Source organism: Paramormyrops kingsleyae, chromosome 5 (genome assembly GCF_048594095.1).
Source record: "Paramormyrops kingsleyae isolate MSU_618 chromosome 5, PKINGS_0.4, whole genome shotgun sequence".
NCBI lineage: Eukaryota > Metazoa > Chordata > Actinopteri > Osteoglossiformes > Mormyridae > Paramormyrops > Paramormyrops kingsleyae.
The window spans coordinates 34515879-34531327 of NC_132801.1; the positions used below are offsets into that span (position 1 = coordinate 34515879).

Genomic DNA, 15449 nt, shown 5'->3' on the forward strand with positions numbered 1-15449 from the left:
CTGAAAAAGTGTGGGCACCCCTGAATTAATTAATGACAGTATGAAGGAGTGCAATTTCTCTATTCCTCTCAGGGTCCAAATGTACCATATTGAACTCTGTGTCTAATCAACCAAAGGGAACATTTTACTTCTATTAGAATGAGCACTACTTGTGCCTGTGTCTGAAATTATCTCCCTATAATATGGTTAATGATTTCATTGATTATTCAGCTGCTAAATAATTAGTATTGATTATATATAAATTCCTTAATAGCAGTACTTCTATTCCATCTAACTTGCTAGTCCAACAACTAACACCTGAAAATACAAACACCAGAGTATCTTTTCAAAGACTAATACTACCTTTGCTCTTTATGCAAAATAATATTATAATATTTAGGCAGAGACGACAGAGAACAACCACGTGAAAACATTGTTGACAGCCCCACCTTGTGGTGAAGTCTAGTCAATTCAAGTCGAACTGAATCCTATTACAAAATTGAAAACCAGTTGATTTTAATAATTTTACCTAGTGCTGTAGTTCTTGAGACCGGTCTTGGTGTCAAGACCGTTCTCGAGACCAATATTTTGTGGTCTCGGTCTTATGGTCTCGACTGTATTTGGTCTCACTCTTGTCTTGGTCTCGACTCTATTTGGTCTCGGTCTTGTCTTGGTCTTGGACATAGCGGTCTCGATGGGATGGGGAAAAAAAGAGAAAACTGCACATCCTCACAGAACAGTATCATTATTTATTATGCACCTCAATTCAAATGCAACCAGTCAGATGAATCTATTTTAAAAACGTTACATTTTATACATTTTCTCAATGGACACTGCCAGTGTTTCACAGTCCACACACATCATACACATCGCATCATAGCCAAGTCGGCAAAGAAATGTCCGCGAAGTCTATAGCATAGTTATAATTCAAATAAATTAGGTATTTTACATTCATTAGAAAGCACGGTCTTGGAGGTGCAAGTCAATCTGGAGGCTCATTCTCTTCAATTCAAAGCAAAGGATCATTACATAGCCGTATTCATAGCTTACCCGAGGCCTCTGTCCCTGGTATAAGAGACTTAATATGAACATCTTTCTGGTACATCCCATCTCTTTCCCTTGACGAGGTCTGATAAAATGGTTATAGGAGAGGATTGCTGAGAATATTATTTTCCATCAGGCCTCGTAACTAAGACAAATCTGGGAGATTTTAAATGAGAGACATATGGACATATGGACAATATAATTGAAAAAATAACATGAATTTGATTTAATGAGTAATGACACCTTACAGCAATGCCTTTTTTCTCTACAGTTGATCTGAGTAATGTGATGTTGATTCTAGCCCTAGTCTGTTTTTGGCCTTGGTCTTGCCTTAGTGTGTCTTGGTACCCTCAAGTCTTGGCAGTGTCTTGGTCTTGATACCCTCCAGTCTTGGCAATGTCTTGGTCTCGGTTTAGGTGGTCTTGACTACAACACTAATTTAACTAATTGTCCCTCATGGGGAAATTCTTTTTATGCCTCCATCAACTTGCTCTTTGTAGAACAAGCTGTCTGTGAAGGGCAGCCACCTGTTTGGGTGCCCAGGGATCTGGCGATTAAGGGCCTTGCTCAAGGACCTACAGACATGCTGAGGCTGAGTTTGAACTAGCAACCTTGTGATTACAAGCACACAGGCTTAGCCCACTGAGCCACACGCTGCCTCACTTGGAAAAAAAAGAGATTCACCAACCGAATTTTATATATATTTTTAATAAGCAACTTCATTATATCAATAAAAAATATATTTTTATATGTCATATTTTGAATTCACAAATTCACACAATATACTCAATTAGCTGCTTAATGACAGGTAACAGAAAAAACAATGTCTTTGTATTTGTCTATAAACTGGTTAAATATGGCATCTTTTAGAAAGTAATGTTTATATGGTTCTGAACTCATCAAAATGTATTGAATTCCCCATTAAAATGGAGTAATGATTAAAATGCAATATCAAAGCAGAAATATAATTTATATGATGCTTGTAATCGTACAGTTAAATCTATATGTGGAAGTTCAATGAAATAATGAAAGAAACATATGACCACACGTTTGGCTCCTTCCTCAATAGCGACATATTTTCTTTAACACCTACTAGGACTGGACGATATGGCAAAAATTTATATCACGATATATTTCTTAATTTTGGTCGATACGATATAATTCCGATACAGATATGGACAATATTAAAAAGCCTCAGGAAAAAACTGCCGAGGACACACACAATGGATGTCTGCAAACTCAATTTGCAAAGTCTATAATACCTCCAGGCTCCTCCTATTAAAATTATATCATTTTTTTAAAAATAAAAACAGTACAAAAAAAAATAAGGTTCACTTTTTATTTGTATTTAGCCTTTACAAACAAGAAATGTGAAATAAACTATCAGATAAATAAAACTCTCAGACTCAGCTTATTAACAATAATATATTTCCATTTAAACTAGAACAGACTGATTATTCATATACAGTCGAACCCGGTTATGTCGCCAGCCTAGGGTGTTGCCAAAAAGCATCGAGATAACCGATGATCGAGATAACCGAAAACCAATATGGCAGCAATATATTAACATGTGCTTGAAATTTATTTATGTGCGTTAATAACTGAGGATGTACATGCACGGGTTTTTGGTGTTTTTGGCATTGCCGCAATTTGTTTGACGCGATCGGCATGCTATAAATATGTACATACATCAGGGCCGGTTCTAGACATGCATATATGAGGGGGCAGACAGAAATGTGAAGGGGGCACATGGTGGCGACAAAGGCGGGAAAGGGGTGGGGTGGTGCTCTGGATAACTGTTTTTGTCATGTAATTGGATTGCACTTTGTCAGGCCTCTACCCTAAGACCTGTCCAACTTGGGTGTCCCACCTGAAGGCTAAGCTTCTGCTGGTGTAGCTCTTAGGGTCACTGAGGCACGCAAAGCCCCTGACCACAGTAAGGTGGCAATTCCTCAGGGGGAAAACTGAAAAGTAAAACAACAAAAAATAAAATAAAATATTCCTCATCAGATTAAAACAAGTAAAAACATTATGTTTACCTTAATTGGATGGCCTATATCAAACATATTTGAACCCAACAAAACACTTTTCACTATTGCCAATATTAACAAAACTAAAAAGGGTAGGCTAAGTTATGAAAAAGAAAAAATCAATTCACCGAGTCTTGAAATATAAAACTGAAAAATAGGATCGGTCAGGGTTCATTTCACTACATGTTGTACTTGTTATAACTATGTATGTGACGAATAAAGAATCTTGAAATCACAACGAACAACTCGCTCAATGAGAATGAATGACGTAACCGACTGGCTAAGCTGTTTCTAGCACCGAGGTGGTTAAAATGGTACGGTCCACACTAGGGGTGTCTGAAATCGTTTTACATAAAATTTTCCTACAAGGTTAGGTTATCTTTCTTTAAAAAAAAAAAAAACAAAAGAAAAATGTTAAGACCTTAACCCAACTGCTATTTTTGTCTATTTGTGGGGTGCTTGATCGGGGGGTACTGGGGGGTACAGTATCCCACGATCAAGACCCCCCCCCAAATAGACAAAATGATGATTTTGACGAGAGAGATTGCTGCTTCCTCTAAACCTCCCGCAATCGCGCAGCTCATTTCGCTCTGCCCTGCCTACTGAGAAACTGGCTCATTTGCATACTAACAGTGATTGGATGTTTAGCTGGGGGGAGGGTGAGTGGGGGATCTCTGCCGAGTGCCGTGTGAGCCCGTGCACAAACAGAACGCGGAGGGAAAGAGCGAACAAGAAGTGAAACTTATCATCTCGTTTGTGCCTTTTTCAATGGATTTTTCAGCTACTGTAGTAAATCTTGTCCATATTCAGTTTGTGGGTAATTATTATTTTCTTCTTCAACTTCTAAAAGTTTGATTTAAGGGGGCAGGACGTTTGCTTACGGGGGCGTTGCCCCCTCTTGCCCCAGTGTAGAGCCGGCCCCGACATACATATTGCATAAAATACATATTACAAAAGGCATATGTGCACCAACTTACAGCAGAGATTTACCAGTATACAATAAAACCACCGTTGTTTCTAGATACAAACCTTTAATTATATTCTTTGAAATATAATTAAATATATTCTTCTATATTGAAAACACAAAGATCGCTCACAAAATCACAAAAACCTGCGGGGTGTACTGTAGTTCGTTTTTACAAAAAGCTAACCAGTGTCAAAATTAAATTCACGAGTCATTTCGCTCTGACACAGCTCTGAAAAGTATCATACACGCGGTTACTATGGTTTCTTTACAAAGTCTAAAATGCTTTGTTGCTTTTGCCTTTAACAGTCTGCTTGAAAACAAATGCTTCAATATTATTTATGCTGTCTAAAAAAGTTTTACCAGGATCGCGTTTCACAGCTGCGTTGTTCAGCAAATTACCACGCGAATGCGATTTGAATACGCGCTGTTTAGCACTTGTGATACATTTTTAAAAGCCGGCGAATCGTCACGGGGATGGAGATAACCGATGTTAAGTGGCGATTTTGGCCCTCTTTTGTGCTCAAGATATTAGGGTTCGGCGACATAAAAGAATCGACATAACCGATGAGAAAATGCTAAGACAAAGGGGAATTTGGCGGTTCCCTCTATACATTTGGTATATTCAAATGTATATCGAAATATCGGAAATGTGTTTAAAAATCGTATCACCGTTATTGAAAAAAATTATATCGCGATATATATTGATATCGAATTATTGTCCAGCCCTAACACCTACACACTGTTTGTGTCACACACACTGGATTCATGCACCACAGACGTGCAAATGCAACTTCCCATGTAACCCACTGGTGACAGACCACCTGTTAGACAATGATCATATTCACTCAATTGAGTGCAGGACCCCATTTAATTTCCTCCCGGCTGAATAGTCTGGTACTCCCCTTCCTTCGCCTCTGCCTTGGACAGCTTCAGTGCCTCATACCCTGCGCCTTGTTCTCCTGCTGGGCCGAGGGTGTCGTACACTCCTGCATCCTCCTCTGCCTTAGATGTCTTCAGGGCCTCGTATCCCCCTTCTGCCTCCTTGCCTCCTTCCCCCTTAAGAGTCTGGTACTCACTTTTCCTCGAATCATCTTGAGAAACCTTCAGGGCCACCTTGCTCTCTGGTGTCTGAGACCTCCGCTGTTGTGACTTTGTCTGCATCCGGCCCCTTCAGTGTGTCGTACTCTCCTCTCCTCTCTCCTCTTTTTCCTCCCTTGAGCTCCTCATAACCTCCTTCCCCCTTGTCAGATTTCACAGCGTCTAGTGGCACCTCCTGGTAGAATGCCTCTGCTAAAATTGAGAGAGAATGGCTAAAAACTGAATCAATTCCGAGAAGCACACTAAGCAGATGAACAACTACATATAATTATAAAGAAGGGTATTTTATTAAATAAGTCAGTTGAATTTGACTGCTGTTGGATATTCAAGCATAGAAAGGTGTTGATAAATCAAAGCTGTTACAATGAAACAAAATAAAGACTTACACTTTTGCTTATTTCTACTGCTCCAGCGGAAATATCCCACGGTCAAGATGAGCCCCACTACAATCAAGATGAGCACCATGATCCCCACGATTACACCTGTATTTGAACCAGGTTCTTTTCCTGAAACTGCAGGTGAGAACAAGAGGGAGAATAACGGTGAAGAGAATCTTCAGCTGAAAACTTTGTCTGACTAACAAGGCAGCTTCTTGGTCTCCTTGACCAGAGCACAAGCAACTCTGAAGCAAAGAAAAAAATCTCATTCAGAGACTTGAAGACTCTTTGTCAGTATCTGAAGAACATAGCATGTATGGAATCTGTTTTATCTGCCAGGATTCATGCATAATGCCCTAACCCAACCCAGTCCTAAAAGCAAATCTGCACTGTTCTGTGTGGTTTAATTTAACTGAGCCTCCACTAGACACCTGCTGGCACCTGCAGGATCTCCAGGGGGCGCCATAACTTTAATAGACAAGCTCTCCCATATAGCACCATGTGTCGTGTTGGAATGGAGTCCATAGGTAGATTGACTTGGCATGAATGCAGACTGTTAGTTTTGCACATTATAAAATCACCATCCAGGACTCACCAGAGTATGGCAGACTGAATGAGGAGGCTCCAATATCCCAGCGAACTCTACAGGCGTACTTCCCCTGGGATAGGGCTGTATTTTCATCTTTTTTATAGTGGCCATTTACAATCTCATAGAATTCAGACTTGCCACCACGCCTGCATTTGCTGCAAGTGCACACAGGATTCCCTGGCGTGTAAGACATGACTGCCACTAGAGTCACTTCTGGAGGACACAGGAAATGGGAGATAATCAGAACCAATCAGAGATAATGAAAACCAATCATAGCCAATCAGAACCAATCAGATTGCTTTTATTTGCCATGTAGAAAAAGTACAAGGAGTTTGTTTTGGGGGTAGCATGATAATACAATTTAAACATACCATCAAGTCAAGGATACACAAAAAATACAGCCTTAAAATAAAGAGACAGAAAGAGAATATGAAAATTGTCTAAATGGTCTAAATGAATAAGCATTTAGACATATACAGTACCTGACAAAAGTTTGGACACACCTTCCCATAGAAAGGATTACTGGAAATTTTCCCTACATTTTAGAATAACTAAATAATATAAATAAGACAAAGATGGAATTATGTACTGACCAAAAAAGTATTCAAAAAAGAATAATATTGGGGGGGGGGTAGCTCTGTGGGTTGGAACTCATAAGGTTGCTGGTTCAAATCCCATGGTCGGTAGAGTGATCCCACCATTGAACCCTTGAGCAAGGCCCTTAACCCCAATCGTCCCAGGGACTGTCTGACCCTACTGACTGCTCTACACCAGTTTCATGAGGTGCCTCCTGGGATGCTTTTCCACATGCCCTGATGGAGGTCCCACTCTGGACACTCACTGGCCACTTTTCCTTCACTCTCTGGTCAAACCCCTCAAAACAATTTCTGCTGTGATTAGGTCAGGTGGCCAGGTTATGTGATGCGACACTCTTTCACTCTCCTTTCTAGGCAGTTTGTCCAAACGTTTGACTGATACTGTAAATAAGACAGAACTTACACTCATACACACACTCTCACACTCACTCAGCTGTTTACCTATGCCAACGACTTTCTGAGGCACAGACTTGACAGTGAACTCGCTATTGCTGCTACTCGCTTGGTTTGTGTAGGTAGCTTCACATTCGTAGTTTCCTTCGTCAGTCTTTGTCATATTTTTAATCGTATATTTCACTTTGCTATCAGTCGGTATTACATCGCTGCCATTATAAAAAGTGACTTCATTTATCTTTAGTGCGCCATGAACAACGCATTCCAGTTCTAAATCTTTTCCCAGTTCCGGCGGAGCAGGGTGAGGGACAAGTTTTACCATTAGATCTAAAGGGGCAAGAACAGCACAATGAGAAACAAAGACAGAGACTGACAATTCAAAGAATTATGAAGAAAACTCTCATGTGACACAAAAACAACACTATATATGACAGTGAAATAATTCCCCACGTACATGTCAACTGTAAGTTCAGATTGATTTGATTGATGGAAAATCCATTGTTCAGATAAATTCACATTAAATGTGCACTCTTCCAATTATTTCTTGTTTAGGCACTATCTGTGAAAATATAGGCCAAATTCTTCAAACTAACCACAAAACCATACACCAAACCAGTAAGACATTATATATCTCTTGAAAAAGCAAATAATTCTTGCAAAACTCTGCAAACTCTATTTAAAAATTGTTTGGCCAATACAATACACACAAACCGTCATTTGAATTTACACACAAAGCACCAACTACGCGCTGACAGTGTAAATGAAAAGCCTTTGTTTGCAAAAAGGTGTCATACATTTAGCAAATACACACACATAGGTATACAGTGTTTAAGCATTCAGAAAAAAACTGTATAACTGGTGTACAAATGGATCAATAGGAAAGTATAGAAAGTGAAAGTTTAATAAAAAACATTTTTTACCGGTTACTGCGAGAACAACAGTGCTGCTTCTCATGTTTGTGATCTTATTTTTGCACCAATAAATATATGGTTCTGAGGTCTTCTCCACAGAGGAAGTCATGAACTCCAAAGGGCCAGTTTTTGGGTAATCTTTTATTATTACACGGTGAAAGCCCTGCTTTTTATACACATAACACGTCCAATTCGGACAATCGTCCACGTAAAGGGCTAGAAAAACAGAGTCATTTTTATAGACCACTGAATGTCCAGACTGTATGACTAGGACCTCTGGAGGAAAGGAATCTGGGATATGAAAGAAGCAAGGAAAGAAGGAGATTAGATATAGTCAGGCTCAGACCTGCCAATCAAGGCGAATTTACTATTCTTATTTTCTCTTTAAATCTCATGTAGTGGTAAATACAAACTAGGTAACCATATCACCATTTACTGCAAAGATCTAAATCGACACTTTCATAAATTGAACAAGTTCATGTATTGCTTGATAGATGATTATTACTAAGCAAACAAATAACATTGTACTAAATTCCCTGAGATATTTCTATAACAGCATATTTGTATATATTTGTACAGTATATAAACAGCATGTAGCACATTTTACAAGGATCTAAATGTAATAATAGGTTATTGTCAATTGCAGATATTTACTTACCTTTGATTTCGAGATTATATACATCACTCTTACTTCCATGCCCCTGGCACGCATATGGGCCTTGTGCACTACTAGATTTTATGGTGAAGATATAGTTTTGTTGTGTTTGATCTGGGATTACAATATCATTGAAATACCATGTGACGTCGCCTCCTTCTGAGCAGGTGAGCACTATGGTGTCTCCCAAGTGTACAGGTGAAAATTGCTCCTTTATGCTCACTGTGGGAAAGGGAAGATGAAGACCCACAAATATATACCAGCTTCTCATTACTCGACAAACATATTTAAACAGAAGAGAACTACACTAAGAATATACATGCAGTATTTCAATAGGAATTATTTTAAATGTTTAATAAAATATGAAATACTGGGGAATATTAACAGCATTAATGTAATTAATGAAGATTTTTAAAGTTATTAGTTCAGAGCAAGAATTAGCTAATACCAAATATTTCCATATCAAATTCTAAAATAGAAGTAAAATTTCAACTGATATTTCATTTCACTAAGTTAACTAAGTTAGCTAGAAAACAAAGTGCCAAACAGAGGAGAGATGTCACCCCTTCTGGTTGCAGGCACTCGAGGGATGATTACAAAACACACCAGATAATGCCCGGAAAACAGAGCAATAACTGAAATTCTCCTGGGGCCTGAATCACAAAGCTGGATTTTTGGGTTAGAAAGATAACATGTCAGATAATACAATACAGCCTTCATGTACAAAGGTTGGCTTAGCAAAGAAGCCGAACTGGAGGGTCAGAGAAGGCGAGCTAACATTGCCCAGAAGGTCAGTGTCATTTAGGAGTTCACAGGGCAACTAGCTAAATGATGAATCATGGCATCTTACAAATGCAACATGCATCTAACAAAAAGCTACAGACTGACACCATTGATGCATATTCATATACAGCTCTGGGAAAAATTAAAAGACCACATCACAATTTTTGTTTTACTCATTTCTCAATTAATGACTGTGCATCTATGCAAAATATACATTTTTTTTTGCAAACTCCAGCCGACTCTTCCTTGTTTCTCATTAATTAAGGGCTTCTTCCTTGCTTTATGGGTCTTCAGTCCTGCTTCTAGGAGCCTGATGTGAACTGTCCTAGCAGTGCACCTCACACACAAAAATGGAGTGGTCTCTTGTCTTGTATATATTATACTGTATATTCATTTTCATTGCTTTCTGCCTTAGTATACTTGAGTATTCTGGGAGATTCTGTACTCTTACTGGATTGCATTTACTTGGTTTTAATATTTTTCTTAGATGTGATGGAAAACACACAAAATAAGTATGTATTTTTTTAATTACCTGTTGGCTTAGAACCCAGTGAAAATGGCAAAATAGCACCAAACACTGTAAGAAAAAAAAACATTACAATTAACCTCACAAATTGAGTTAACTCATCTAAAATCATCAAATTCCCAAGATGATAAAATCATTGCTGGCTTAATTTTATACAGTTAAAAATAACAAGTTAAATCAAACATCATGGTCACTAACAGTTCAGTTAACCCTTTGAACCCTGTCCATTTTTGAGCATTTTTCTATCCCTTTGATTTTAGGCTTATTACATTGCTTGTACATGAGTTAGTCAGATGTACTTTATGTTTTTATTTTCAGGACATTCTGGGCTACTCAGATATCTCATAATTTGATGTGCAAATGCTGACACAGTCTTTATCATCCTTCTTATGAGGAAAACCTACCTGCGCTTATTGAAATTCTAGTCTCACCTAATATAAAAAATTGCAGGCGCTACAAATATAATCTTATAAATGTTGAGATTAGAGTCTGAATGATGTGGGAATGCAGGAGTTTCATTGGGAGCCTTTATGGTTAGTGCCAGGTGAAAATGAATATCTTTAAGTTTACAGCCATTTGGTGACATGTTGAAGTTATCTGATAGACAGCAATGCATGCTTATACTGTATGTATAAGCACACACATACATATATACATATATATATATACACACACACATACTATATCAGTGCTGTCAAACGATTAAAATTTTTAATCAGATTAATCACAGGGTTGCTGTGGATTAATCTCGATTAAATATCATTCATTTTTAATCTATATTAATCACATTTCATTTTGCATGAGCAAACAGACTCAAGAAAAAAGGGAATATATATGCACTTAACATGTTTATTGAACATCTTGAACACGAGTCGGATGCATTCCATCTGCCACAGAAGTGCAATACCATGGACCCATATCAAAAAGCAAGATTTTTTGCTTAGCCGGACAACTTGTCGGATTTAAGGTACCACAGTTTAAATGGTCTTCATCTTCGTTCACTTACAATTAGCCCAAACTACCGTAAATCCGACAAATAATCCGACTAATCATGAAATTCAATTCTAGCCAGGTTAATTGCCATTGTTAGCAATATCAGTTGGTAACACATTACGCGCGGTGCTTTACGTATAAAACTCCGTAGCAACACGTTCACAGATAAGTTGGACAGTATAGTGTGTGCGACCGATTTAATGAGCCACAAATGAGAAGCAGTGCTTAAACAGTATAAAACTACAACTTTCCCTTCTGTTGATAAAGGGCGCATCCATCTTGGATTCTGAACTCGGGAATGTCGGGATCCTCTGTGCTGCTCCGAGATATTTCTCAGCTCTCTGAGAAACGGGAGCATGCATGTCGTCACTTCCGGCTTCAAAACTCCGGAATCCGACTTGGAATACGAGTTCTAGAGGGCAAATGGGACTCACCAAAACTGCCCGAAATGGGTTGACAGAGACATTTCAGGGATTTTGAGTCATTCTGCACTGTAGATGGGTTTATTGCGTTCATTTTTTATCAGATTAATCATGATGATGGATTAATCTGCGTTAACCCGTTAATTTTGACAGCCCTAATATATATATAGGTACATATATAAGCATTTATTTTGTTGTTATTCTGTTGTACAGTAATGTCACATGTAGTGTTTAATGTTATCTGTTGTAAGCGATGTATGTGTATGCACCCACCATGTGGCAAGTAAGTAGTCAGCGTGGCCAGCACAATGGATAGTGTGTGTGGGTTATGAGAGTGACTGCCATATGTCAGTAAACATCATTTTTATACTTTCTCGCTCTTGTCTGGGACTCATTATTTTCCTGTGATCACCATGTCTGGCATCTGCATCTCTGTAAATTCAGCTTGATAACAGGTATGTACCCCATTAAATTTAAATGGAATAGACAAAGCACCTACAGGTTGTGTAAGCTAAGAAGCACTTCTTTTATTTGCTTTGGCAGACTTCATAAATCATGCATACAGTTTTTCTCAATTGCTTTGGCACATTTGTCAAATGACAAATTAACATTCGCAGAAAAACACATGTAATCCTCACACCAAAATGTCACTTGTGCACAAAGGAACATCACTTCTCATCGCTTCAAAAAAAAATTCAAATGTTTTAGTACTGTTGCGGGAGAATAGAATTAATCGCGGGACTCCGGCAAAATGGAATTCTCTTAAAATTAATTTATTAAAAACAAGTACTCTATTATTTATCTACTGTACAAAAGCAACAAGAACGACTAAATTAAAGGCTAACGCTCTGAAGCAGTATTAGGCCAAATGCTTTTCTGTTTGACCACTTGAGAAATCAACGTTTATTATTATTTTGTTTCATTGCAATATTATTAGCCTATTTCTAACTGTTCTGAGTGTATTTCTATGTTCTGAAAAGCTTCTCGTTCGTGTCCATGTTCATCATTCCATTTAATTACACTCAAATAAAACGAAACATATTTGTTTATTTTCCGTTTCTTTTTTATATACACTCAAAAGGGAAGCAAGTGAAACAAATAACAGAGTAGCGGGAAGAAGTGGTAAAAATAAAACTACTTATATGTTTACCTGCGGGATTTTGCGGGCGGGAGCGGGACAAAACTTGAATACTGCGGGCGGGAGCTGGAGAAAATAATATATATTTTTTTGCGGGAGCGGGCGGGAACGGGACAGAATCTTGCGGGAGCCGGCAGGAGCGAGACTGAAAAATTCGTCCCGCGCAGGTCTCTAGATCACAACCCTAATTATTAAACACATTAAAAAATTTCAGACGACTTCTATAATGTTGAAATGTCATTGGCTGTTGCTTGGCGCGCCTGCTGCTTTGGTTTGACTACTCGATGGTAGCCCCCCCGTCGTTAACATGGCACGCGGACTAACAAGAAAATATATAATTGGCACTCCATGTCAAAAAGGTTGCCGACCCCTGGTCTATTCCTTTGTCTGTGATTACAGTGAACTCTCATTAATGCCTTATTTTACAACCAAAGTGAAATATGTTTTTATCTGAAGCAAAAGACAGTCTGAGGCAGTTGGACGTCTTGTAATATCTTAATTATTTTCAATATATTATTTATACACTTTTTTATTATTTGAGGAGCGCTATTTCAAAAGTCAATCCAGGCTTTCGTCCTGTGGTGTGTTGGCGACTGCCCAGAGTTGGTCCACGCCTGCGCTCACTGTTCCTGGTATAGGCTCCGGTACCCCCCGCGTCCCCAACTGCGGTCACGCTATCCGTGCTTTGTCGAAACATGGTCAAATCATCCGCGCTTAAAATGTGAGGTGCACGCATAGACATGACATTACGGCATCAGCCGTACGGTTTAGGAAAATAAAAGCGATCGCGCATAGGAAAAGGGGTGCATACTTGTTTGTGCAAAGTACAGGATATACTTAAATGCAATTAATGTCTTACTTTCCCATAATGTATGTAAGTCATATGGCATCTGAAGGGCAACGTTCAAAGCTATTTCCTAAACAAATCTGGTCAGATTTAATATACCATTTAAAAGAATGCATATAATTTTATATTATGAGCCAGGTGGGACAGGTCATTTCTCAGGATTATCCCCTAAGGTACAAACATCTCTGCTACCCCATGAAAGGCAATGGCCTAGGCTATACCTCCACCAAATTTGGGCAACTTTCACTGTAGCATTTTTAAGAAAATCCACTTTGAAATCCATGGATTTACAGTATATGCGTTGGCCTAGGAAAATGGAAATTTAGAAAAAACAAATATATAGCAAATAAGAAAATGTATTTTTAAACAATGGTATTCATCACTAAATCATTTCACAACAGAACAGCAACAATCCCTCAAACTCAGTGTGTTTATTAGTCAGACATCTCCTGTTTCATGTGAGACAAGTGTGGTTTAGGGATTATTTAAAATTGCAGAGAAATATGACCTCAAACATACCATATTTGTCAATACAGCCATTGTAATGCCATAGAGATTGAGTGTAAAATTACATAAAAATGGTACAGTAAAAGTTGCTCAAATTTGGTGGAGGTATAGTGTAGGGCCTTGCCTTTCAGGGGGTACCAGATATGTTTGTACCTTATGGGATAATCCTGAGAAATGAGCTGTCAAACCTGGCTCATAACAAAAAATTAGGCCTATGTGGATTTCAAAGTGCATTCTTTTAAGTGGTATATTAAATCTGACCAGATTTGTTTAGGAAATAGCCTTAAACGTTGCCTTTCAGATGCTACATGACTTGTTCATACATTATGGGAAAGTAAGACATTAATTGCATTTAAGTCTATCCTGTACTTTGCACAAACAAGTAGGCCTACGCACCCTTTTCTATGCGCGATCGCTTGCAGTCTATTTTCCTAAACTGTAATGTACGGCTGATACCGTAATGATATGTCTATGCGCGCACCTCATATTTTAAGAGGGGATGATTTGACTGTGTTTCGGCGAAGCACGGATAGCTTGACCGCAGTCGACCCCAGTTGGGATTAAGCGGTTTCAGAAAATGGATGGATGGAATACAGGCTTTACTTTATATTTTTTAAAGTTCATAATCATCAATAACGAGTTAGACAAATACAACTGCTGAATCGATGTTATATGAGTGGAGCGTTTAAAAGTCCAAATATAACATTGATGCTGATAAAATATTCAGGTTTAAGACTAATCCACGTTCAGTTTTTTCTCCGATCAGAACAATAGAGTATATGGATCGGCAAACACAATTACTACCCATCGAAAGTCCGCATTGACTGGATGAATGGGGAAAAACTATTTATGCTATAAATTAATACATATCAACACATTCAGCCGTAATATATCGCAAACGACAAGAAATATAATGAAACAATTACTAAAGATGAAAAACAAAGAAACCTGGATAAGCTAATTAAAGAGAGAAGCGAGGTGGAAAATTGAGGGAAAAGGGAGAGTTTGAGTTGGTCTTACCAAAAAGAACCACAAGGTTTTTCATGTTCGATTTTGATTGAGCAGCTCTTGCTGGCAACAACTAAATGGTAACTGAGAAGAGTAAATGACTTTATAAGGGACTAATACAGAGGGCAATGAAGAAGGGAGGGGAAGTGGTATTGGAGCTTGAAAGCATACAAAGTATTTTCACATTTTCATCATTTCTTGGTGCTACTTATTACTTCCAGATGATGCGTGTGTGATAGCCTGAACGTCCGATCCTCTTGTGTGCCACTCCCCCTCATTAACCACGTGTGCAATCTCGATAGTGACCAGCTGTTTCCTGTTATTTCGATTTGTCTAATTTTTTTTCCTCATCCTGCCATCTCCCTGCTGCCTGTGCGCTGTCCTCCTCCTGCCATATTCCATCGCGTGTGGAATATTGTTTGTTTGGTTAGGGAGTCAGGGTTCTAGTATTGTTGTTTCGTTTCCACTTGTTTTTGTTGCACTTAGGTCCCTATTCATTCATTTTCTTCATCAGTTCCCCTCTGCTGCTCAGTGCAGCTGCAAAATCCATTATAGAATCATAAAAGTAATAAAAACTTGAAATCTG

The 15449-nt window shown here is 38.5% G+C and overlaps 1 protein-coding gene across 1 annotated transcript; it reads right to left on the bottom strand.

Moving 5' to 3' along the window:
- Window positions 1–708: 708 nt before the first annotated feature.
- On the bottom strand, window positions 709–15004 carry LOC111843703 (uncharacterized). The gene is made up of 8 exons (XM_072712641.1): window positions 14876–15004; window positions 9955–9999; window positions 8643–8861; window positions 7994–8275; window positions 7122–7400; window positions 6091–6297; window positions 5505–5630; window positions 709–5310 (listed from the first exon to the last, which is right to left on the bottom strand). The coding sequence occupies exons 1-8, from the start codon at window positions 14898–14900 to the stop codon at window positions 5108–5110; spliced, it is 1386 nt and encodes a 461-aa protein (XP_072568742.1). The 5' UTR covers window positions 14901–15004; the 3' UTR covers window positions 709–5107.
- Window positions 15005–15449: the final 445 nt, after the last annotated feature.